At 44.5% G+C, this 26,364-nt stretch overlaps 1 protein-coding gene across 1 annotated transcript in view; it reads left to right on the top strand.

Annotated features, from left to right (window-relative positions):
- LOC109941392 (polyadenylate-binding protein-interacting protein 11) overlaps positions 1-24,931 on the top strand; it is a 197,453-nt gene extending 172,522 nt beyond the window's left edge. Inside the window, exon 12 of the mRNA XM_020542254.1 lies at positions 24,860-24,931. Within this exon, the coding sequence (XP_020397843.1) occupies positions 24,860-24,931 (72 nt within the window). The remainder of the gene's footprint in view (positions 1-24,859) is intronic.
- The last annotated feature ends 1,433 nt before the right edge of the window (positions 24,932-26,364 follow it).

Below are 26,364 nucleotides of genomic sequence, written 5' to 3'. Positions count from 1 at the left end.
TGCACAACATCATTACAAAATTTTAGGAATTGGAATGGATCAATTTGGACTAAATATGAATTTTCTTGGGATTAAATAAGTTCTAACAATTAAAAATAAATTTCTATTTCATTTTCCCTTAATTTTCTATCTCCTGGACTGGGCGCAAGATTAAACCAAAGTCCAATGGCTGTTACGGAAATGTTCCTAAGACATAGAGCGCCCAGCCATGGACTATGGGTTCATTTGCAAAGATTACAGGGACTCTTCAATAATTTTACCAGGGCCGAAAGGGTATGGGGCTGTTTGGGACGCTCGATCTGAATTCTACGGTCGAGATTAGGAGGGTTAGGTTGAAACGGTATGTATGGTAACCGTTAGATCCTAAGATCTCGGCCAAGATTTAATGAGTTAAGAGTCCATCCCGATCGTTCGTTTTCGGATCAGTGGCCCAGATCTGTTCACGCGAAAGGGTACGCCTGGTTTAATCTCAACCATTCAGTGGACAACCAACGAGCGAACCCCATCATCAACCTCTACACCACCTGCCGCGACGGAATGAAGGCTCCAGCGGTGCCCTCACCGGCGGCAAGCCATCTCTCACGCCAGAGCGCGGCACGAGCCTAACATGAGGCTACCCAAAGAGAAAACTAGGGAGAACTCCATGGTGGCATCAATTTCAAGAATCGACGGTAGACCGGGCCGAACCACGGCAACACTCAAGCCGCGGCAGAGTTGCACGCTGGCCGGATGATTCCCTGTACCCTAAAACCCAATTGATCCAAGTATTCCTGAACACTAGTGCTACGCATAGAGGGGACGAAGGCGGACACTAGTGCTCAAGCCACGCTCTTGCGCCCGCGGCTCACTGGCCAATGGGCCCCTATCATCGGCGTGTGGCTGGGGAAGGAATGGGGCCGCGCGGATGAGTTGGGCCAGCCGAGGCGTGCTGAGTGGGCCAAATGGGTGGAGTTAGGCCCAGCGCAAGGTTTTTTTCTTTTTCTTTTATGTTTTCCCTTTCCTTTTTATTTTAAAATTCATAATTTGAATTCCCATTCAAATTCAAACTTCGTAGTAAATTTGTTTTCTCATCACATGTTCAACTTAAACATGGCATGGGTGAACTTATTTATTTTTAAAATTTATTTTGTTAAATTTAGTGCTTTGTTTTCACCAATTTCTAGGATTCCAAATTTAGGTTAAATGCCCATCTCAACTTTAGTATATTTCTTTTATCATTATCTTCATGAGTGAATGCACAAACAAATAACCACAACATGGTGCACAAATTATTTTAGGTGTCATTAGTTAATTAATGACTTTTGAGGTATTTGTTCACATGTTATAATAAATGGAGGCAAACACATATATGTGAGTCAACTATATTTTCATTTTACATTTTTGGGTATTAAAAAGACTCCACCCTAGGCATGTCAGGTCGATCCATAATCCTAGCTCAAGCGACGACAAAGGGAATCACACCCATGGGCAACATCACAGCTCTCAATCATCAAGGGCACAACAAAGTTCTTTCAGGCCACCAGCTCCAAGAGGCAGAGAGGGGAGAAGCTTCGGAGGAAGATATGGTAATCAGCGCAGGAAACTATTATGCCTGTTCTGTGGCGAAGATAAGGGACATACCATGAGGATGTGCCAAGTCATGATCCAGAAGCCGAAGGAAATCGCTGAAGCCGAAGCACGACAGAACCCACCGAAGCAAGCCTTGCATACTGCTTCGTGCTACTCTCCGTATACCCTAGAGTATGTGGGCAATCAACAGCCTACGACTTCTGTTGCTTCGGCAAGTCACTCCCAAGCTTCCTGGGCTCGGTTGTCACCACCGCCACCGCTGGCGCCTGCCCTGGTTCATAATCAATAGTCAGAAGGGCATCGTCAGGCTTAGCAACAGCGCGACCTTCGGGAGGAGTCCGAAGCTCGCACAGTCAACAACATTGTGCCCGAGTCGAAGAGTGCCTTGACCCAATGTATTTTTGCTCTTTTTTGCCTTTACATTTTCTTTTAAGACAATACAAGAAGGTCTAACCTTCAGTTTGATGTAATAAGTCTGTGGTTACACCATCCTGTGTACCAAAAACGGATCAAGAAGCTCCAAAGTCTTTCCTAAGGGAATGCAGAGTAAGTTACGAAGCTCCAAAGTCGATCCTAAGGGAATGCAAAGCTAACATACCACCTAAGTAAAAGGTGAAGAAGCTCCAAAGTCATTCCTAAGGGGATGCAGATATTAGCTACAAAGTCGTTCCTAAGGGAATGCAGAGCTAAAAAACGACCTAAGTAAAAGGTGAAGAGACTCCAAAGTCGTCCGTAAGGGGATGCAGAGTCTGGGTGTGTACTCGTGTGGGTTTTTATCTTCGGCATAAACATCATTTTGCATCATACCATCTTATCATATCGCATATCATCATATCATACATCATTTCGCATCAACAAAATGTCGTGGAGAAGAAGGAAATTTGCTCCTTCGAAAGTACCTGTTGGATCATGAAAGAATGTGTTGTAGCACAAAATATGCCTTCGGCAGATATATTTTTACTCAAGAGAGGAATCTTCGTCAGCAGTATTACTATGCAGAAATCGTGGTAAAATACGCACTATTGATTCGATAGAAGGGGAATCTTTTTTCGTAAAGGATGAAAAGAAGGGAAGATGTTTTTTCGCCAGCGACTCAAAAACGGTATGTACAAAAGTTTCATGCATCACAAAGAAATATATTACATCAATATACATAAATTGTTTACATGTGTTTCTTGCAAGACCAGAGATCATGTTCAACGATATCAAACTAGCAAAAATAAAAGTTCTAGTCTTCCTTCAGGACCTTCTCGACAGCTTCGTTTAATAGCTTATTGACAGCTTCGTCAACAGCTTCATTGGCAATTTCGATAGTCTCGAGTGCTTCCTTCGGGAACGGGTCGGCTTCTGGATCATATGGCTTCGGAGGCGGAAATAGTTCAGCTGCACCATAGTATATGCTTGTTAGTTTTGAAGCTAGAATGGATTATGAAGCTAAACCACAACAGATGCATACCTATAAGCCTAGCTCACTCGGCAGCTTCTTCGGCCCTTTTTGCCTCTTCCGAAGCATCATGAGTTTCCTTCTCTTTTCTTCTGATGGCTTCTTCAGCTACTTCTCGCTCGCCCTTCAGCCATACCTCAGAGTAAAATTTACCACTTAGCGCAGAAGCTTGGGCTGAAGGATTTTTCATGTCGTCAGCTGAGAGAGCAAACTCTGGCTGAACAACAGCCTTAACTCCATCTTGGTCACCGCGGATGAATTTTTGCTCAGAGGAGAAGGCTCCAATTTTAGCAAAGCTGCTCTTTAAATTTTCTACGCATTCCATGGATATCTCATAACATTTTTCTTTGGTAGCACGAAGCTCATCAGCATTCTTCTGTGCTCTTCATTTTTTGATTTCGCATATCTCATGCTTCACCACATCAACTTCAAATTTTTCAGTTGCTTCAGCAACCTTCCTCTTTAGCTCTTGTACTTAGGCTTTGTGAGCTTCGGCTTGGGCGGCATGCTTGGCCTCGTTAGATTTCCGTTTACCTACTAAGGAGAGTAATATTTTGTCTTTTTCAAGAGCTTCGTTTCTTAGCGTGATAACTTATGAGCGCAGGTTCCCAAGAGCTATGTGATAGCTCTCATCCTCTGCATCCTTCTGGGCCTTCAAATCCTTGCTTAGAATTAATCCTTGGAAATCAAAGAGTGAGAATGTAACAGCGGCAAGAAAAGCCAGAAAATTAGACAAGTCAAAGTGCCCACACCTTCAGACTATTGTAAGCAAGACTGTCTGCAAGTTGATCTTTCGACATTGCAGATAGGCCAAGTTCAAGCTTTGGATACCCTATATTGTCCGATATTTCCCGGCAGACATGTATTTCTTTACTGTCTGGTAGACAGTAAAGGAAGTCATATTCCTCATTGCCACCATATACCAAGGACCCTCGGGGGTATTTTAGATCCTTGGCATAGTGTTGCACTTCGGTAACCTGCTCTTCCGATAGATGTTTTCCGAAGCATGTCGAATAATGAATTCCATCTCTTTAAGGGGTGCTTCAGGAGCAGGAGATTTAGATTTCTCAGGAACACTCTCTTTCTCCAGTGCTATCGGTGCAGTTTCTGAAGGTCCAGTTTCAGCAGGAACATTGGCTACGCTCGCGACAGCAGTCTTCCTTGCATCCTTAATCTGTGTGTTGAGAGCTTCGGCAGAGGCAGGAGTTGATGTCTCTACAGATTACAAAACAGCATCTAGCACGCTAGCCATTCTCCTTTTTCTTAGAGTCACTGCGAGAACGCTTGATGGCTTCGGCAATCCTATTGTACCTGGTGGGCTCAACACCTTTAACTGATGTGCTGCCTTCTCTAATTTCGGCTCTTCGGCCGGGTTTGTACTAGCCTCAACTAACATAGCAAGACCTAGTTCTATGCCAGAATGGGCAACTCCTACACGTTCAATAAACTCTGGCACATCGACCGTCTCAATGCGTCGTGGTCTACGTGTTAAGACCTTCACTTTCTTCGCCTTCGGCGTGCTAGAAGATGTCGAAGCAGCAATTTCCTTTTCCCCTTTTGTTTCCGAATAGGAAAATAGTAGTCAGGGTAGATAAACCCGATAACATTGAAAACCCTATTCAGCCTCTTTTTCCCTCGAGCGCCGAAGGCGACTGTCATAGCTTCGTCTTCATCCCTCGAGTAGGCTCCAAGCAGCTCATCACTTGTCGTCTTTATAGCATCCAACCAATCATCATTTAGCTCGTCAAACAGATCCCTGGACCGAAATGTGTACTTCAGATAAATCAGGCCACTTTGGCTGGAGCCAGCGGCATCCTCCTTTGTCATTTCCCATCCACTTGCAAGGGGCCATTCTCTATAAGCAATATGCTCTTGGACCAAATCCCTCATGCCGATATAGGTGCATATAGTATTGAAAGCCATCTGGCACACTTGCACATCATTTCCGAGTGCGGCTAAAGGTCTTCTGATGCCGAAGCAGGACCATATAGGACATTGAATGATGCCCCTTATATCCTACCTCTGGTCTAGGTTGTTCTTCACATAAAACCACTCCTATATCCAAGAGCCCGACCACTTATTCCGAAAGGTAGCCACAGGATAACATGCCTCAGAGCGGGGCACGAAGCTATAGCAGCCGAAGTTGTGGTGGTATTGTTCTTTCCCAGTCGCTTTCGTCTGATAGGATAATTCGTGAATATTATAGAAGCACATGGCGTCTGGCTCTAACCCTTGGCTCCTCATGGCCCATATGAAAACCCCTACTTTGATAAGAGCCTCGTGGATAAGTTGATGAAGGTACATTTCAAAAGTTTTCAGAACTTTGACCAACATTTTATGCAATGGGAAACGAAGTCTAGATTTCATGAAACTTCTGAAAACTACTACCTCATTAGCTTCGGGAAAATGAACGGTATTCTCCCCTCCGGCCCTCACCATAGAAATATCGTGAAAGTATCTGCCTTTCATCGCTTTGATCTGCCCTTGCGTAACAGATGACTTTCCAAAAACAACATGACTAGGCCTCCACGACTATTGGGGGCCTTCTCCTTCCAAAGGTCCTCAAAAACATAATTAATCATTTGTTTTCAGCATAAGCTATTACAAGAAACTTCATCTTCAAGATACAAGCTTCTCCCTTATGACGAAGGCACACAAGATGAAGACATATCCAAGGAGGATAAGAGTGAACATCGAAGCTATCACCAGATGGACAGCTTCGGCTCGCAATGAAGATGATGAATAATGATGATTATCGAAAGAGGAAAAGACTACTTAGTCCTTAATAACTTGTATTACGATCATGTGTAAATGTTGAGGACATAAATGTACTTTTGCTCGGGCCACATCCCATGCCTATAAATAGATGAACAGTACCACCGTACTGTTCATGCTGATTTGTAATCGCTCTCCCGCATTCACGCCTTCAAACAAGCCGAAGGTACCAATGTAATATCAATACCATTGCATATTCATTTATGTCTAGTGGAATACAAATATAAATGAATTAATAAGATCTAATCTTCATCTTTGTCCCTCCATACTCTTATTTGTGTATGATATAATGAAGGAAAATCTCTCATGATCTTCATCTGATGGGTATTATCTTCACGTGGAGATAATACTTCGGAAGACGAAGATCCTTAATATTTAACAATTGTGTTGCCTTGTTCTTGATTCATAACATTTGAGAACAAGTGATCAACATTGGCGCCCACCTCTGGTGAACCTGAACGACCACCTTCGGCAAGCATCCACCTTCGTCATGCCACCGAAGAAGACAACAGCGCCAGGGGATGCTTTGCAGCCACTAGACACAAATTAGGACACGCTCTCCCTATGAGAAGCTAGGAGCTAGAAGAGAAAGGCTACTATCCCAACGCTTCATGAGGAGGAGCTTGACCAAGAGATCAGGGGCTTAGAAGCAATTCACCAGTAAGTTCAGAGGAAGAAGGAAAAAATGCTTCGGTTGGCCGACCTTCAGAGGATGATTGACGAAGCAGCTGTGGAGATGCGTCATCTCACTCAAGATGACCAAGACCAAAGGCGCCAACATAGGGAGCTTCGTCAAGAAAGCCCAATCAACGAAGTTTAATGGTATGGCGATTTTCACCATGGTAACTTTGCTTTCGATGATGCTTCTCCTCTGGCAGCAGAATTGCAGGCTACCCCATGGCCACCATCCTACAAGCCACCTCAGTTACCCATGTATGATGGGCATTCAGATCCAAAGCAGTTTCTAATGAGCTACGAGGCGACAATATCCTCGTATGGGGGCAACACTGTCGTCATGGCAGTTAGAAGTGTTGCTCAAACATGGTATTCCTCTCTTCGGCTAGGGACAATTATGTCACGGCAGAAGTTGAAGAACATGCTAGTCACCAGCTTCCAGGGCTTTCAGACAATGCTAGTCACTGCTCAGGCCCTGTTCCAATGCACGCAGGACCATGAGGAGTACCTGCAGGCGTATGTCCAAAGGTTCTTGCGTTTGAGAGCTCAAGCTCCTACAGTTCCCAATGAGATTGTCATTGAGGCCATGATCAAGGGGCTTTGACCAGGACCCACGGCTCAATATTTTGCAAGGATGCCACCACAGACCTTGGAGAAGCTTCCTCAGAAGATGGATGAGTACATCCGATCAGATAATGATTTCCGCCAAAGAAGGGAGGAAGCATATAGGTATTCTCAGATGCCTAGAGGCTTTGGTGGAAGACTCCATCCCAGGCATGTCAGGACAATCCATAATCCCAATGCCAGCAATAACAGGGCCAATAATGCTTAGAGCAGTCAGCATAGCTCAAAGTCTTCGGGCATGCAGCAGACTTCTTACAGACCACCAGCCCCGAGAGGTAGAGGGGGAGAAGCTTTGGCGGAGGAAGGTACGGTAATTAGCCTAGGAAATTGTTCTACCTGTTCTGTGGAGAGGACAAGGGACACATAGCGAGGACGTGCCAAGTCACGATCCAAAAGCAGATGGAAATTGCTGAAGCCGAAGCATGGCAGAGTTAGCCGAAGCAGGTCTTGCATACCGCTTCGTGCTACTCTTCATATATTCCGGAGTACGTAGGCAATCAACAGCCTACAGCTTCTGTTGCTTCAGTAAGTCACTCTCAAGCTTCATGGGCTCAATTACCACCACCCCTACCACTGGCGCCTGCCCCAAGTCATGATCAGCAGCCAGAAGGGCATCTTCTGCCTCAACAGCAACGTGACCTTCGGGAGCAGTCTGAAGCTCGCACAGTTAATAGTACTATGCCTGAGTCCAGGCATATCTACTGAATATGGCACAATGTTTTGACCAAAAGAGAGCTCCGATTTGTTATATTTTTACTCTTTTTGTTTTTATATTTCCTTCTAAAAAGACAATACAGGAAGGTTTAACCTTCATCTTGATGTAATAAACCTATGGTTACACCATCGAGTGTGACAAGAGTAAGTTCTGAAGATCCAGAGTCGTTCCTAAGGGGGCGCAGAGTAAGTTCCGAAGCTCAAAAGTCGTTCCTAAGGGAATGCAGAGCTAAGATACCACCTAAATAAAAGGTGAAGAATCTCCAAAGTCATTACTAAGGGGATGCAGAGCTTAAATACCACCTAAATCAAAGGTGAAGAAGCTCCAAAGTCATTCCTAAGGGGATGTAGAGCTGAAATACCACCTAAGAAAAAGGTAAAGAGGCTCCAAAGTCGTTCCCAAGGGGATGCAGAGTCTGGGTGTGTGTCCGTGTGGTTACTTACTTTCGGCACAAATAACATTCTGCATCATATCATCATATCATATTACATAGCATCGCATCATACATCATTTTGCATCACCAAAAAGATGTGGAGAAACAAAGGAAAGTTGCTCTTTCGAAAGAATTCACCGGATTATGAAAGGGAATACTATAGCACAAGGCATGCCTTCGATAGATATATCTTCCTACACAAAGTTAATCTTCGTCAGCAGTGAAATAAGGAGAATCTTTTTCTTCGCAAAGCATGAAAAGAAGGGAAGGTGTTTTTTCGCCAACAGCTCAAAAATGGTCTGTACGAAGATTTCATGCATCACAAAGAAATATATTACATTAATATACATACAAAAACTTGATGTTTGTTTCTTACAAAAGACGAAAACAATACACAAGCATTAACTTTTAAGAATACAAAATTTTAGTCTTCCTTCAGCACTTATTCAGCAACTTCATTTAGTAGTGTGTCGACGGCTTCGTCAACAGCTTCATTAGAGATTCTTATTATATATAACGCTTCCTTCATGGTCGGGTCAGCTTCAGGGTTATATGGCTCCAGTGGAGGTGAAAGTTCAGCTACAATAAAAAAAATATTGGTTAATTCCGAATTTGAAAACGAACACCGAAGCTAAACCTCAATAAAAGTACTTATAAGCCTTGCACGCTCAGGAGCTTCTTCAGCTCGCTTAGCTTCTTCTTGAGCGTCGTGAGATTATTTTTCATTTTTTTCTATGCTTCATCAGCCATCTCACGACTGCCCTTCATCCACACATCGGAGTAAAATCTCCCGCCCAGCGTAGAAGCTTTAGTCGAAGGGTCTTTGGTGTCATCCATCGGGAAAACAAATCTCGACTGAGCTGTAGCCTTAACGTGTTCGCAACCGGCTTTCTCTAATATCGTCGCGACTCCCCGTGCGCCAGTGAATGCGCAGAAGTCTCCCCGGTCACTTAAAATTTCATCAAAGGCTTCGACTTCTTCGTTGATCCACTAGACGACTCCATCAGGGTCGTCATGAATGAATTTTTGCTCAGAAGAAAATGCCCCAACTCTACAAAAGTTGTCTTTCAATTTCTTAGCACATTCCAAAGATATTTCATAACACTTTTATTTTGAAGCACGAAGCTCGTTGCAGATCTTTTGAGGTCTAGACCTTTCAATCTCACAAATTTCATGCTTCACTGCTTCGACTTCAAATTTTTCATTAGCTTCAGCAACTTTCTTTTTCAGCTCCTCTACTTCTGCTTTATGTGCTTCGTCTTGCGCAGCAAGACTACAATGGCGGAACTGCCCAAATTATTCCAACTTAAGTGCCTAAATCCCGCCATGAAGGCTAGACCACACTTAAATAGGAATAAACCGTTAGTGCCTCAGATCTAGTCTGACGAGGCCACTAATAGGATCAAGTACCACATACTCACTCGAAGGTGAGGCACAAAGAAAGTACAATAAAGCATAAACCATAAGTTAAAGAGGTACTTAATGTTATTACAACATCATCGGAGTTTTGCAAAAATAGTAACCATTGTTCTCAGTGCAGCAGAAATTAACTAACGGTAAATAAAAGGGAGGATGGGGAAGCCTGGCCCATCACTCCTCATGCTCCTCTCCTGCGGAGGTAGGGTCCCACTCGACTGTCCAACCTGGTGGCAAGGTGGTCGGCCAAGTCACTCGAGCAACCATATCCTCCGGAGAACCTGTAAAATTTTTGCCACAAGCAAGGCTGAGTATACTAATACTCAGCTAGACTTACCCAGTGTGAGGAGTCTACTCCTCTACCTCTAGACATGCAGCTGTTTGGCTGAGGGGTTTGATTTGCCAAAAGCACTAGCTGAGTCCAAAATCAAGTTTTAGTTTTTCAAGTTTTAGTATGACCTTTTAAAATAGATATATACCTGTTGGGGACTTGTTCTCAAATTCTATGAGTCAAGAACAAGGCAACATAAAATGTTAAATATCAAAGCCCTTCGTCTTTCAAATCATTATTTCCCTTCGGATATAACGAATTTAAGACGAAGGTCATGAAGGACATACCTCCAATATCATAATAAAAGATGAAGAACATTCAAATAAAGTACAGAAAATAATGTAATTCGTGTAAACATTATTATTAATCTATTTCTATTTATATTACTCATGCAAACAATAATAAATTGCAAATATACCTTCGGCTTGAAGGAAAGAGAATATAAGCGTGACACAAAAGTGAATGCCAAGTCAGCGTGAACAGTACGGGAATACTGTTCACCTATTTATAGGCACGGGTCGCAGCCCATGCAAAATTACATTAATGCCCTTTACATTTATCAATAACTCTATAGTAATTCTTCGAGGTCTAGTTTGGCTTTTCATCTTTAAGTCGGTTTCCCCTTCCCGCCGTGATGCCGAAGCTCTTCTACATATAGCTTCGTGATCATCTTATCCTTCGTCGTGATCGCCGTCCCAGTCAAGCTTCGTCTTGACCATGCTTCTGTATATCCGCAACCTGATTCCTGATTCCGAAGATACCTGCTCGCATACTTAGAAAACATTGTCAAATCACGTTTTTGAGGACCTTCGGAAGCCGAAGGCCCCCAACAGTAGCCCCTCGCAATATTAATTTTGCTGTAAAGATAAATTTATATTGCGAAATGGACGAAGGCTATGAGCCAAAGGTCCGAAAAAACACCTTCCTTTTGCTAGAATAGCAACAGTCATTGACAAGCGGGACCCTCCATTTTCCGACATAATGGGTGTATAAATAGGGGCTCGCTACAATTTATTTGGCACGCTCTCTTGCCAACTGTTTTGCCTGCTCAAACAACTTTCTGCCCACAAATATTTGGTTGCCTCCCTAGTTTTAAGCTCGGAAGCGAGAGGCAGGAATTCCGAAGAGATGTCTGAGGAGAAGAAGGTTGCTGCCGAAATGAAGCTGAGCCTTTCTGAGGAGAAAAATCTGGGCTTCATTGAATCAATAGCAAAAACAAATACAGAGAAAATTACTAGGGAGATTTTGGAAGGCTTATCTGAAGATACTGGTGAAAGTGATAGTTATGATGCAGACAGTGGGGGTGAGGATTCCGAAGATCGACCATGGCGGCCAAGCCATTCAGTCTTCAGAAAATCAATTATTGGGCAAAGTCACCTTGAAAACATGAGGGGGAGATATTTTCGAGATATGTCCATCGTGAGGGCAGATGACGGAGAGAGGACTGTGCCGACTCCCGAAGATAATGAAGTCGTTATCTTCCGAAGCTTTTTTAAAGCTGGGCTACGATTTCCTATAAGCAGGTTTGTGGTAGAAGTTCTGAAAATATATCAGGTTTACCTTCATCAACTTACCCCTGAAGCAATAATAAGAATGGGAATCTTCGTCTGGGCTGTGAAGAGCCAGGGCCTAGAGCCAAGTGCGAAAAGCTTTTGCAATATACATGAATTATTATACGAAACGAAACCCTGGGGTAAAGAGCAATATCATAACAACTTTGGTTGCTACAGCTTCGGTGCTCGCTCTGGATCAAGCTGTCCCGTGCCAACCTTTCGGAAGAGATGGCCCGGAGAGTGGATGAAAGAATTGTTCTATGTAAAAATGATTTGAAGGTTCGGGAAGATATTAAGGATGTCATCATGTGCCCCATTTGGCAGCGCTTCGGACTCCGGAAACCGAAGGTAGAAATGGATGAAGTAGCCGAAGAATGCCAACGGGCCTTCGGCGTAGTCTGCTCTTTTATTGGGACAAGGGATTTAATACAAGAACACATTGCCTTCAGAGTGTGGCCTCTTGCAGATAATTGGGAAATGCCGAAAGAAACTGTTAAAGAAACTGACGAAGGTGGGCTAGTCAGGCTGAAGTATACATTCAAGTACGGAGACAAGTTCGTTGAACCAGATGATGATTGGTTAAAGAGCATTGAGACTATAAGTGATGAATTGCTTGGGGTATATTCGAAGGCCGAAGACACTGCATTGTCAGCGGCCTTCGGAGCCGAAAAAAGAAAAGACTCAACCGAGTGTTTGATGCAATCGGGTTTGTCTACCCCGACTATCGCTATCCAGTGCGGGGGCGAAAAAGAAAAGGCACAACTTCTGCAAAAGAAACTGTTGCAGCTGCTCCTAGCGAGCCAGCGCCGAAGAGAAAAAGGGTAAAGGTTCTCACACACCGGCCACGCTATATTGAACCAGCCACGGTGCCTGAGTTCGTCGGTGAGACCTCTTCGGCGACCGAAGCTAAAGAGTCAACCCTGCTGCCAGAAGTCAAAGAAATGGCCGAAGTGCCAGCGACAGAAAAAGTGGAAGAACCAAAGACGGAAGAAGCGAAAGCATCAGCTGAGGGAGTGAAAATATCAAAAATTTTAAGTCCTTCAGAAGAAATTGAAGCAGCAAAAATTAAAAAGGGGCCAACAGTGACCCCAAAAAGAAAAAAAATGGTTAATGTGTTAGATGTTCTGGAAACAATTAAACTTCCAAGCACAACCCCAAAGAAGACTGCTGAAACCTCTGAGGCGCTTGCTGAAGCCATTGGTGCGGAAGCTTCGAAGCAACAAATTAAAACTGAAGCTGGGCCTTCAGAGGCAGCCAAGGTAAAACCTTTTGAAACCGAAGAAACGAATATTGCAGAGGCGACTGAAGAAATAAAAATACCAGAACCAATTTTGGTTGAAGAAACTGACACTGGTGCCCCCGAAGCACCTTCCAAAATATGCGATTATATTGTACGACACGCTTCGGGGAAGAAATTGTCCGAGGAAGAAATTTTTGAAGCTAATCACTATGCCAGAGAATTGAAATATCCGAAGGGGGCACTAGTGTTCAATGGGACAGACGAAGATGACTTCCTATACTGCCTCCCGGACAACAAAGAATTATCCGTCTGCCGGGAAATGGGTAGAAGCATGGGGTTTCCGAAGCTAGAGGCTGGATTATGCGCTATGACGAAGGAGGATCTTGCGGATAACCTTGCATATAATAACCTTAAGGTATGAGAACTGTGTGTTTGGAAATTTTATAATTTGCAACTCATTCTTTTATTCTTATACCAACTCTTTTACATACAGGGTTTAATACTAAGCAACGCGTTAAGGGCGCAAAAGAATGCCGAAGACGAGAGCTATGAAATTGCTTTCAACAACCTATGATCAGAGGTTATTAAACTGAGAAACGAAGCTCTGGAAAAGGATAAAATTCTGGTTACATTGGTGGACAAGATAAAAGAAGACGAAGCTGCCTCAAAGGCCCAGGCTGAAACCCAAAAGCGCGAAATTAAAGATCTCCAGAAACAGCTAGCTAGAGCTAAAGAAGAACGTATACTTGAAGAGACAAAACGAGAGCTTAGTGATCAATGGGCCGATCATTTGGAAATAAATGTTAAAGAGCTTCGTGCATCCCAGAGAAAATGCTATGTTGAATCCATAGAATGTGTTAAGAAGATAAAATCCAGCTTCGCCAGCGTTGGCGCATTTTCTAGCGAAGAGAATTTCTCAAGGGGCAATCTTGAAGGTCCGATTAAATGGATCAGTCACGAAGCTGAGGCCTTCGAGGAAATTCTGAATGGCCGCGGTGGCATATGTGCTTTTTTGGGTGCTAGAGGAATTGCTACTGTTTTGGAGAAGAAAGGTTGTGAGCATGTAAAATCCTTAGCGCAGTCCGAAGCTACTTTGTCCTCTGAAGACATTAAAGACTCCTCAGCCGAAGCAAGCATGGTTGGCGGAAAATTCTTCACCGACATCTGGGACAACGGCGGCCGAGAAATGGCGCAAGAAATTATTCAAAAGAGTGAAAAAGGCATCCACGATGCTAGAAAGGTAGCAGAAGCTGCCGAGAAAAGTACAGAGCCCGAAGGGCAAATAGGTATTAATTAGTGGTTTTTTATTATGTTGTAATTTTTAATTCCAGACTTTGTTCGCGGTTTGTAATAGTAATATAGTCGTATCTTCTCTTCCCTCAGAACCTGCTGAGGCATCTCCAGGCCCCCACCCGAAGGGGGACGATGAAATTAGAAAAATGGTCGAAGCCATTATGGACAAGGTTGTCGACCAGCTATTGAATGAAGCTGCAGAAATAGTGCTTAAGGAGGATTGAATGTTATTGTAGAAACATTTGGAACGTAACATGTGTAATATATGGTAACTTTGAATGTAATATATAATCTATAGTTTAAGTCTTTACGATGCATGAAATTTTGCATACATACCATTTTTTGAGCCTTCGGCGAAAAAACACCTTCCCTTCTTTTCATGCTTCGTGAAGAAAATCCTTTCTATATCACAAAAATTTGCTTACTTCTCTGATGAAGAATATCCAAGCTTCGTGAAATATTCTCCGAAGCTATAAAAAAGTTTTGTGTTGCCTCTCTACTGAAGCTGCACTTCGTGTCGATTTATCTTGTGCCTTAGCACGATTTTCTCTTTTCCAAAATATTCTCCGAAGATCAACACTGTATCCCCTTCTTGTTCCACATGCAATATGCTATATGATGCTTATGTTATGCAAAAATGATGTGATGATGTTGTGTTATGCAAAATGATATTTGTGCCACAGACATAAGTCCCTGTAATAGAGCGCGCATACTTTTTATATCAGCGTTGACTTTTCGCTGTAAGCCTCCCTTAGGAGCTTCTTCGCCTTTTACTTTCAGCGGAATCAGCGTTTATTTTTCGCTGTAAGCCTCCCTTAGGAGCTTCTTCGCCTTTTACTTTCAGCGGAATCAGCGTTTATTTTTCGCTGTAGGTTCAGAAAACTTACACTGTGCTCCCTTAGGAACGACTTTTCACTATTTTGCAGAATTTGTACTGTGTCTGTTAGAACAAATTTTTGATAATACAAAGGTCCTTCATGCCACCATAAATTCGTATGCTTCGGCAACTCAAGCCTATGGAAAGGACATATTTTTCTTATGGTAAAAAGACGAAAGTGTTACAAGAAATTGAAAAATGATAAAAGACACTTAAACTTCTCATAATTGTTCCTTATTAACAAAAAGGTAATACTGAATGTAAAAATGCGAAAAAATTGTTGTTGAGGTAGGATATTTATCAATAAATGTGCTTTGACTCTGGCACAGTGCTATTGACTATACGAGCTTCGGACTCCTCTCTGAAGTCTCTCTGAAGATGATTGTTTTGACTCCCTTCTGGCTGCTGTCCTCGCTGCGTCGGCGATGGTGGTGGAGGGTGCTGCCAAGATGCTTGGGGTTGGCTTGCGGAAGCAACAGAAGCTGCAGGGTGGTTGCCTACATATTCTGGAATATAAGGCGAATGATACGAAGCAGTATGCATGACCTACTTCGGCTGATTTTGTTGCGCAGCTGCTTCTGCTATCTCCTTCTGCTTCTGGATGGTAACGTGACACATCCTGGTGGTATGGCCCTTGTCTTCACCACAGAATAGGCAATAAATTTTTCTTGGCTGATCTCCAAACCTTCCCCCGAAGCCCCTGGCGCCTCTGCCCCTTGGCGCTGGCGGCCGAAAAGAACTTTGCTGCTGGCCTGAAGCTTGTGAAGAGTATTGTGGCCTTTGCTGCTGACTCCCTCGATCATCAGTTTGAGCAGAGTTATGAATTGACCTAACGTGCCTCGGGTGAAATCTTCCTCCGAAGCCCCTGGTCATTTCAGAGAACCTGAATGCTTCCTCCCTTCTTTGGCGGAAGTCATTGTCAGCTCGAATGTATTCGTCCATCTTCTGGAGCAGCTTCTCCAACGTTTGTGGTGGCTTCCTGGCAATGTACTGCGCCGAAGGTCCCGGCCGAAGCCCCTTAATCATGGCCTCAATGACAATTTCATTGGGCACTTTTGGCGCTTGTGCCCTCAGACGTAGAAACCTTCGGACGTACGCCTGGAGGTTTTCTTCGGGGTCCTGGGTACACTGAAATAGAGCTTTGAGCAGTGACTGGCTTTGTCTGAAACCCTTGGAAGCTAGTTATCAGCATATCCTTTAACTTCTGCCAAGAAGTGATTGTCCCTGGCCAGAGAGAAGAGTACCAGGTCTGAGCAACGCTCTTAACGGCCATGACAAAAGATTTTGCCATGACTGCAGTATTGCCACCATACGAAGATATGGTTGCTTCATAGCTCATCAGGAATTGCTTCGGATCTGTATGACCGTCATACATGGGGAGCTGGGGTGGCTTGTAAGACTGGGGCCATGGTGTAGCCTGCAATTCTGTTGAGAGAGGAGAAGCATCATCGAAAGCAAAGTTTCCATGATGGAAATCTTCATACCAGTCGTCCTCATTGTGGAAGCCTTCCTGATGGAGCTCTCTTCGTGGAGGCCTTCGGCTCTGATCATCTTGAACAAGATGATGAACCTCTTCAGAAGCTTCGTCTATCTGTCTCTGAAGGTCAGCTAGACGAGCCATCTTCTCCTTCTTGCGCTGCACCTGTTGCTGAAGGATCTCCAGGTTTTGGATCTCCTGATCCAAGTCATCCTCTGGAGGTGTTGGACTAACAGCCTTCCTCTTCTGGCTTCAGGCCTCTCTAAGAGAAAGGACGTCCTGATTGGGATCCAGCGGCTGTAAAGTACCAGCCCCTGTTGCTGAAGTTTTTTTCGGCGGCATGACGAAGGTGATGCTTGCCGAAAGCGTTCAAGACTCAAAAAATGGAAGTGAGTTCACCGGAGGTGGGCGCCAATGTTGGGGACTTGTTCTCAAATGCTATGAGTCAAGAACAAGGCAACATAAAATGTTAAATATCAAAGCCCTTCGTCTTTCAAATCATTATTTCCCTTCGGATATAACGAATTTAAGACAAAGGTCATGAAGGACATACCTCCAAGATCATAATAAAAGATGAAGAACATTCAAATAAAGTACAGAAAATAATGTAATTCGTGTAAACATTATTATTAATCTATTTCTATTTATATTACTCATGCAAACAATAATAAATTGCAAATGTACCTTCGGCTTGAAGGAAAGAGAATATAAGCGTGACACAAAAGTGAATGCCAAGTCAGCGTGAACAGTATGGGAATACTGTTCACCTATTTATAGGCACGGGTCGCAGCTCATGCAAAATTACATTAATGCCCTTTATATTTATCAATAACTCTATAGTAATTCTTCGAGGTCTAGTTTGGCTTTTCATCTTTAAGTTGGTTTCCCCTTCCCGCCGTGATGCCGAAGCTCTTCTACATATAGCTTCGTGATCATCTTATCCTTCGTCGTGATCGCCGTCCCAGTCAAGCTTCGTCTTGACCATGCTTCTGTATACCCGCAACCTGATTCCTGATTCCGAAGATACCTGCTCGCATACTTAGAAAACATTGTCAAATCACGTTTTTGAGGACCTTCGGAAGCCGAAGGCCCCCAACAGTACCTAACTAATCATATATGGTATCAAACATTTTTACAAATCAACATCTTTTGAATGTTACCTCATTCCACTTCTTACTTAATGTAGCAGCATGGATCAAGCAGTCTCATTAGCTACGAGAAGCAGACGATTCGAATTGAGTTTTAGCCTTGCAAGGTAAACCTAAACACACGACGTGGCGAGGCACTTTGTTCCCATACACACCAACCGTCCCCATCAATTCCCTGGCAACAGAACAGGGCTCACAGCCTTGGCGTACAATGCTTCAATTGTCCCCGGCTGTCGCCGTGCAACGACCGTACTTGTACCCACCATAATCCAGCATGGGAGACTCCGTCTCAGGTCCAGTGAGGGGTAAAGTCTGCGGGCAGGTTCAATCAGGTACTAGGCTTACCGATTTACCATATTTCTCGGCATGTGTTTTGTACGTTCAAAAGCTTGACACACGGTACCACACCTTAATCCTTATTCCAATTTTCATCTCATAGACAATGCATCCCCATGGATCGTTGTCCATAGACCATCATCATTCTGATATAAAAAATGGATACAACCAATTCCTGACCTCGCGCGAGTGCTAGAAAAATCACTCAACTTCTACCAAGATCCCTAATTAGTAAAGCACCTACTCGGCCTAGCATACTAATATCACCTAAGTAAGCCAAGAAAAATATGGTTGCCCTCTGGTTCTCATTTTAATGTCCCTTTTTCATTTTCTTAAGGTTTGTTTCAATACATGTTTTAATGGTTAATCTCTTCTTATCCTAGTATACTAGGGAGTTTAACATTTTTAAATAATGTAGTTGCTAGCTAAGTACATCTCCAAATTTTATTAACCTTAGTCCTAAATTATTTTATTTTCCCTTTGTTTATTTAGTTTTGGGTAGTATACTTATTTAAATTAGAACTGTAAAACGTATTGCAGAAACTAGGGTGTTTATTATTTTTGATGAATAGTCACAAAATTTAGGACCTAGCAAAATTTGTTTGACGAAATTTGGTTGCATAAAACCCAAGTTATGAATTTTTCAAGTTCTCTGCTTATTTAAAAAGAATGAATATTAAAGATTTAAGAAAAACACCTTTGCGTTGGGGCCCTGGGGTTTTCCTTAACTAAAACCTTAAATCCGTGCCCCTGGGAACTATTCACCAAAGTCACTTACATTTCTGATAACCCCCCTGGCTTTTCTCTCTCTTAACCCGAACTCCCTCCTCGTCGGAACAGTAGCCGCAGAGAGGAAAAGTGGTGGGGCGGCTTACCGGTGGTAGGAGAGGTCTGATGGAGGGCCGGGTGAGGTCGTGGAGCTCCAGGAGGTCACGTCGAGGGGCGGATCGCCGGTGGTGATAGCCGGAATAGGGCTAGCCACGTGCGCAGACGGTTGGGCTCGTCGGCGACGCGTGCTCCGGCCTGCTCATGGTGGTAGAGCTCAATCAAACCGCACGAGGAGCTTCACTGGAGGTCTGGGGTGATCTGTGCACAAGGAATCGACCAGTGGCTCACCGTGTAGCTCGGTCTTCGTTCGCCGGTGGTCGGGCGAAGTCCGGCGACGTCAATCTGGCGCCTCCGGCGATGTGAAGTTCGGTCCAAGGGCTCGAGGAGCTTCACGGAGGTCTGGGGAGGCTAGCCAATGGATTGGTTGGGGTGGAGGAGGGCTGGAGTGGCCAGTCTACGGTGGTCGGGGCTCTGGCGGCCGCTGGCACGCCGTGCGCAGAGGGAACGCCGGTGAACTGGCGCTCGAGCGGGGTTGGGAGTTAGCGGGGGTGTACGGTCGAGGCCGGGGTTGGCTTTATAGTCGCGGGCGCGGCGTGGGCATGGGGTTAGCGCGGCGCGGCGCGTCGCGCGTGGGGCCGAGTGTCGGGGCGTGCTCTGGCATTGCCAGGGCGCGTCGAACACGTGGTCGTGTTATTCTGCCCAAGTTCTTGCGCCTACGGAGCAGCCAAACATGCGAATCTTTCCATAAGACTTGTGTAAGGTTTCTTCCCTGCACCTAGAGCTACCTAGTTCATGTGAGTTCCAAGGGGAGATCGGGTCTGGTTTGGAAGATATGGTGGCGCCAAGTCATGTCTGTCTGCACTGTTCAAACCGAGACAAATTCGTGTCAAACCGTGTCAAACAATTCTGGTTTGGGTTCAAACTTTTCAGGGGTGTGCCTTGGGTAGTTTAGCTTCTTTTTGTCATTTGGATCTTAAGGATTTGGCGCCAACAACTTAATGAACATCTCCAGTCTTTGGGAGTGGGCTGATTTTTGACTTAGAAAAAATGTGAGTCACTATATAGTGTTCTCCACTTGGGGGCTAATTTTGGGGGTTTTGTGGGACCTTTTTGGAACAATTTCCTTACTATTTCCCGTAGATATATAAGTGTACTTCCGTTTTGGTATAGGGTTCAAGTCATGAAATGGTCATTTGCTTCTCCTTCTCACTAATCCAATGCTTGGGGGTTTAATGGCTCAAGGGGGTGCTAGGGTTTTAGAGTCTTTTTCAAAGTGAAGATACATGAAAAGCCAGGGTATCCATCCCATCATGATCATCACTTAGTTAAGCCATGGTTTCTAAAGTTTTGGTGCCCCTTCTTCCCATCTAAACACATGTGATATTAGGCTATAGGTGCATGCATTGAGCTAGGGCCTTGGGTAACACCTTGGGTGTTACAGCCCTCCCCCCTTAAAGGAATCGTGCCCCGAGATTTAGGGTAGGGGTCCTTTAGAGGGATGCTAAGAAGTTGCGTGCTTGCGTGGTGCGGTTCCTTTCATCACGACTCTCTATTAAACTGCTCTTCGAATGTCATCCTCTTTGCAACTTCAGAAGGAAGTCCTTCTAGATTTAGCCTCACAGTTTACTCAGCTCAGGTTAACTCTATTCTTCCTATATTTAGATTCAAAGGGAAGATGGGGGTGTGCTTCGGATCCGATTTACTTACCGATCACCTGGGGCAGAAAATCGGGGTAGTGAGAGCGCAGAAAATCCTCTGTTTCCCAAGTAGCTTCTTCTTCTGAATGGTGGCTCCACTGGAGCTTATACATTTGGATTGACTTGGCTTGAGTTGACCTTTCCTTGTGATCCAATATTCTGATGGGGTGCTATTGATATGACAAGAATGGTTCTATCTCTAGTTCAGGTTCTGACAACACTTCTATTGGTAGGCGAACACACTTCTCTAGCTGAGATACATGGAACACATCATGAATTACTGACATACGAGGTGGTAGCTTTAATTTGTAAGTTACGGGTCCACAAGTCTCCTCGATCTCATAGGGCCCAATATAGTGAGGAGCTAATTTGCCCCTGATCCCAAATCTCTGAACACCTTTGGTGGGTGATACTTTGAGATACACATGATCTCCCACTTCGACTTGTAGAGGCTTCCTCCTTTTATCATGATAGCTCGTTTGCCTAGCCTGAGCAGCTTCCAAGTTCCTCTTAATGACCCTGACCTTATCCTCGGCGTCAAGCACTAGGTCAGGTCCAAATATTTCCCTTTCTCCAGCTTGTGACCAATATAGTGGTGTTCTACACCTTCTCCCATATAAGCTGGATTGGTAGCTGTTATTGTAAGAGAATTCTACCAGAGAAAGACATTTGACCCAATCTTTGCCATAATGTATCACACATGCTCTCAACATGTCCTCGAGAATCTGATTCACTCTTTCTGTTTGACCATCAGTTTGGGGATGATACACTGAGCTTCTAATCATGGTTGTTCCAAGTGATTTTTGTAGCTGCTCCCAGAAACGTGCTACGAACGGTGCTCCTCTATCTGACACGATAGTCCTTGGTATTCCATGCAAGCGTATTATTTGGTCAATATAGATTTCTACATATTTTTCCGTCCTGTGGGTGGTGTGCATGGGCAAGAAATGATCTGTCTTGGTTAGCCTATCCACAATGACCCAAATAGAATCGTGGTGCCGAGAGTCCTGTGGGTGGTGTGCACGGGCAAGAAATGATCTGTCTTGGTTAGCCTATCCACAATGACCCAAATAGAATCGTGGTGCCGAGAGGTGTTTGGCAACCCCACAATGAAGTCCATGCAAATGTCCTCCCACTTCCAAGATGGTACGAGGAGAGGTTGTAAGGTACCTGCTACCTTTAAATTACTAGCTTTGATTCTTTGGCAAGTGTCGCAGTTGGATATGTACTTAGCAATCTATCTCTTCATCCTGGTCCACCAATATAAGGATCTGAGATCATGATACATCTTGTTACTTCCGGGGTGCATGGAAAATTTGGAGAGGTGAGATTCATCCAAAATTTTCTTCCTGAGTTCTGGATCTTTGGGAACAACCAGTCGATCTTTGAACCATAAAATACCCTTGCTGTCTTGACGAAAGCATTTATACTTATCCACCTTTTGATTGAGCATTTCCTTAATGACTTGAACACCCTTGTCACCAATATGTGCCATGATTATCTGCTCTTGTAAGGTTGGCTCAACTGAGATATAATCCAAGGTACCTGGGGAAACCACTTCCATATTCAGCTTGCGCAACTCGTCGCATAGAGCGGTGACCTTAGAGTCTATGGTTAGACAGTTGCATTGGGCATTCCGACTCAAGGCATCTGCCACAACATTTTCCTTGGCCGGATGGTAATGTACTTCTAGATCATAATCCTTGATCAATTCTAACCATCTCCTCTGCCTCATATTAAGATTAGCCTGAGTGAAAATATATTTGAGACTCTTGTGGTCAGTATAAATATTACAATGAGCTCCCATTAAATAATGTCTCCAGATCTTCAGAGCATGAACTACCGCTGCTAACTCCAGATCATGTGTGGGATAATTCTGCTCATGAGGCCTGAGTGTTCTGGATGCGTAGGCAATAACTCGGTTGCCTTGCATCAAAACACAACCTAGTCCAGTGCCCGAAGCATCGCAATTTACATCAAATGATTTGGTGTTGTCAGGCTGTGCTAACACGGGTGATGTTTGTCAGATGCTGCCTCAGTGCGTGAAAGGCATTTTCACATTTCTGACTCCAATCAAATTTCACTCCTTTCTTCAATAACTCAGTCATTGGTTTAGCAATCCTGGAGAAATCCGAAATGAATCGCCGATAGTATCCTGCCAAACCAAGGAAACTCCGAATCTGCCGAACGGTGGTAGGAGGCTTCCAATCCATCACTTCTTGTACTTTCTCAGGGTCAACTGCTATCCCATCCTGAGAAATATGTGACCTAAGAACTTGATCTCCCTTAGCCGGAAATCACATTTGGCGAATTCGGCGTACAAGCGATGATCGCGCAGTCGCTAAAGTACGATGTGCAAGTGCTTTGTATGCTCGTCTTCACTTTTTGAATATACTAGGATAACATCAATGAAGACCACCACAAATTTGTCCAGTTCTGGCATAAATACTGAATTCATCAAATACATGAAATATGCCGCCGCATTGGTCAGCCCGAAAGACATTACCAAGTACTCATAAAGCCCGTATCTAGTAGAGAAAGCCGTCTTCGGAATATTGCTGGCCCTGATCTTGATTTGGTGATATCCCCAGCGAAGGTCGATTTTGGAAAACACCTTGGCTCCGACCAATTGATCAAACAAAACATCAATGCGGGGTAAAGGATACTTGTTCTTAATAGTCACCGCATTAAGATGGCGGTAATCAACACATAATCTCAAGCTCTCATCCTTCTTCTTTACGAACAAGGCCGGACATCCCCATGGTGAAGTACTTGGGAGAATGAACCCCTTGTCTAGCAACTCTTTCAATTGCTTCTTTAGTTCTGCCAATTCTGCTGGAGGCATCCTATATGGCCTTTTAGAAATAGGTGCGGTCCCTGGTTGCAATTCTATGGCAAATTCTATATCTCCGTCGAGTGGCATCCCTGGCAATTCATCTGGGAAGACATCAGGGTACTCACAAACTACGAGAATCTTTTCCACGGGGAACTCTACCATGGTGAGTGCACAGGAACGGGTATAGCCCTGGCTAGGTAGGTACAATGTCATTTCTCCACAAAAAGGTGATTGTATTTCAATGGCTCTTGCGGCGACGTCAATCAATGCATGATGCCGTGATAACCAGTCAGTTCCCAAGATGATATCCACATGCTCCAATCCCATGATCAGGAGGGTGGTTTTAAATATAAGACTACCCAATTTTATTGGCACATGCCAGTTTAGTTGATAGGTGGCAACCCTGCCTCCCGGTGTTGTAATCATAATGCCCCCATTTGTGTGGTGAAAGATTAGCTGACATTTGGCACTAAATTTTGCGCTAATGAAACTATGTGATGCACCAGAATCAAAAAGAATGATTGCAGGGTAATTTAAAACGGAAAAGATACCAGTCATGACGGGTGCTCCCTCCGGAATATCAGCCAATGTGGTGAAGTTCAGCCTGCCCTGCCTCACTTGCACCCTCTGCATCTTGCCTTGACTCTGATTTGCATTCTGACCTTGCCTCTGCTGGTTTCTGGGACAGTTCTTGGTATAGTGTCCAGTGCTGCCACAAGTGAAGCATCTATTGTCATTGCCATGACGGTACTGTTGCTGTGGCTGGTTGTTGTTCCTCTATGTTGGGATTTGAGAGCGGTTGGGTGCCTGCCGCTGCTGTTCTGGTCGGATCATCCATCGCCCCTGCTGCTGCTTTGGCCCACTGCTCTGAGTGTCGGACACAATCCTGAAGCGCTGAGGCTGAGCTGATGGTCCTGCCATAGGGGTCTTCCTCTTCTTCTCTACCTGGCGAGCTGCGATGCAATCCTCCTAGGAGATGGCCAAATTGACCAACTCATTGTAGTTGTGGGCCCTAACTGTGTTGAGACGGTCACAGAGCTTAGTGCTGAGGCCCCTCCTGAATTTGTCTCTCTTTTTCTCATCAGTGTCAGCATGGTAGCCTGCGTACTGACACAGGTCATTGAAAGCTTGGGCGTACTGCAGCACGGTACGACTCCCCTGAGTGAGTGCCAAAAACTCATTGAGCTTGCGGTCCATGATGCCTGCTGGTATGTGGTGCCCTCGGAATGCTGCTTTGAACTCTCCCCACTCAACCACATGGTCAGCCAGCTGCATGACGAGGATATGGTCCCACCATGTCCTAGCGGGCCCACAAAGCTGCTGGGCCGCGAAACGGACCTTGGCCGCATCTGAGCAATCTCCATTAAGCAGTGGGAACTTTGATTCCACCACCCTGAGCCAAACATCAGCATCGAGTAGATCTTCTGCCCGGGTGAACAACAGTGGCTGAGTACTGAGAAACTCCTGGTAGGTGGCCGTTGCCGGGGCACGCTAGTGGTGATCACCACCCTCATAGTACTGCGGCGGTGGCTGCCGTTGAGCGAGCTGCCGCATAATCTCATTCTGCTGCGCTATCAGCTCCTGCATGGTAGGAGGCTGTGGTGGCGGTGGAGGAATGCGCTCGTTCTATCCACAGCGCGCTCTTCTTGCCATCTGAAATTTAGGAGGTTCTATTATCATACTTAAAATTCGTGATTGCATACAATAAAAGAACTTAATCAACAAAGTTTGCAGGATTCCAAGTTTTGCCTCACTTTTCACAACTGGTACCAACAAGATGAATTTAAAGAAACTTGAAACCATTCATCATTCATTTCGCCAAAAGAGTTTGCACCAGTTACATCAGGCCCAAAAGACTCAAATTTCTAGCCTAGTACATCCAAAAGCTAAGCTAGTTTCGAGGAAAGCTACTGCTGAACACTTCTACCCTAACCCTAAAATTTAACGAGCAAACAAGGCAACACTAGACTCGGGGGAAGGTGGTCTTCCTGAGCCAGCAGTGTCCAAGCTAGATGCAGGCTCCAGCTCCTCTCCTCCCTCGATATCTACGTCCTCATCAGCCCCTTCTGCCTCCATGTCGTCAATCTCTTGATGGTGCAGATCTAAATGTTGGTTGGCTTCCTCAAGCTATTGCTAGGTGTATTGGAGTTGGTCTTCCAGAACCTCAATAGTGTTCTCCCTGGCTTCCACCTGATCCTCGAGTTCTTGTATGTGGTTGGCCATTTGTTACACTTGAAGGTCCTTTTCCACCAGCTCAGTGGACAGATCTGTGGCGGAACCGCCCGAATTATTCCAGCTTAAGTGCCCAAGTCGCACCCTTAAGGGCAGCAACACACTTAAACAGGAATAACCCGTCAGTCCCTCGGATCTAGTCCGATAAAGCCACTTACCAGGATCGAATACCACTAGCTCACTCGAAGGTGAGGCACAGAGAAATACAATAAAACATAATACCACAAATTTAAATAAGTATCATTAGTGATTACATTATCGGAGTTTCAGAAACAATAACCATAAATTTTAATGCAGCGAAAATAACTAACGGAGAAACCGAGTAACATGGCGAAGCCTGGCCACGCTACTCCTCCTGGTCCTCTCCTGCGGAAGCAATAACCCACTCGACCATCTATCCCGGTGGCAGGGATGAAGGCCAAGTCACACCAGCAACCAATCATCCTAAGGAGTACCAGCAAAACTTATGCCACAAACAAGGCTGAGTATACTAATACTCAGCTAGACTTACCCAGTGTGAGGAGTCTACTCCTCTACCTCTAGACATGCAACTGTTTGGCTGAGGGGTTTGATTTGCCAAAAGCACTAGCTGAGTCTAAAAACAAGTTTTAGCTTTTCAAGTTTTAGTAGAATCCTTTAGACTAGATGTGTACCTAGCTAATCATACATGGTATCAAACATTTTTACCAATCAACATCTTTTGCCAGTCATCACATTTCCACTTGTTACTCAATGTAGCAGCATGGATCAAGCAGTCTCATTAGCTGCGAGAAGCAGACGATTCGAATCGAGTTTTTTAAACCTTGCAAGGTAAACCTAAACACACGACGTGGCGAGGCACTCCGTCCCCACACACATCAATCGT

The sequence above is a fragment of the Zea mays genome, chromosome 1 (genome assembly GCF_902167145.1).
Source record: "Zea mays cultivar B73 chromosome 1, Zm-B73-REFERENCE-NAM-5.0, whole genome shotgun sequence".
In the NCBI taxonomy this organism is placed as follows: Eukaryota; Viridiplantae; Streptophyta; class Magnoliopsida; order Poales; family Poaceae; genus Zea; species Zea mays.
The sequence above is the reverse complement of the archived record's forward strand: the minus strand, read 5'-3'. Positions and strand labels throughout refer to the sequence as shown.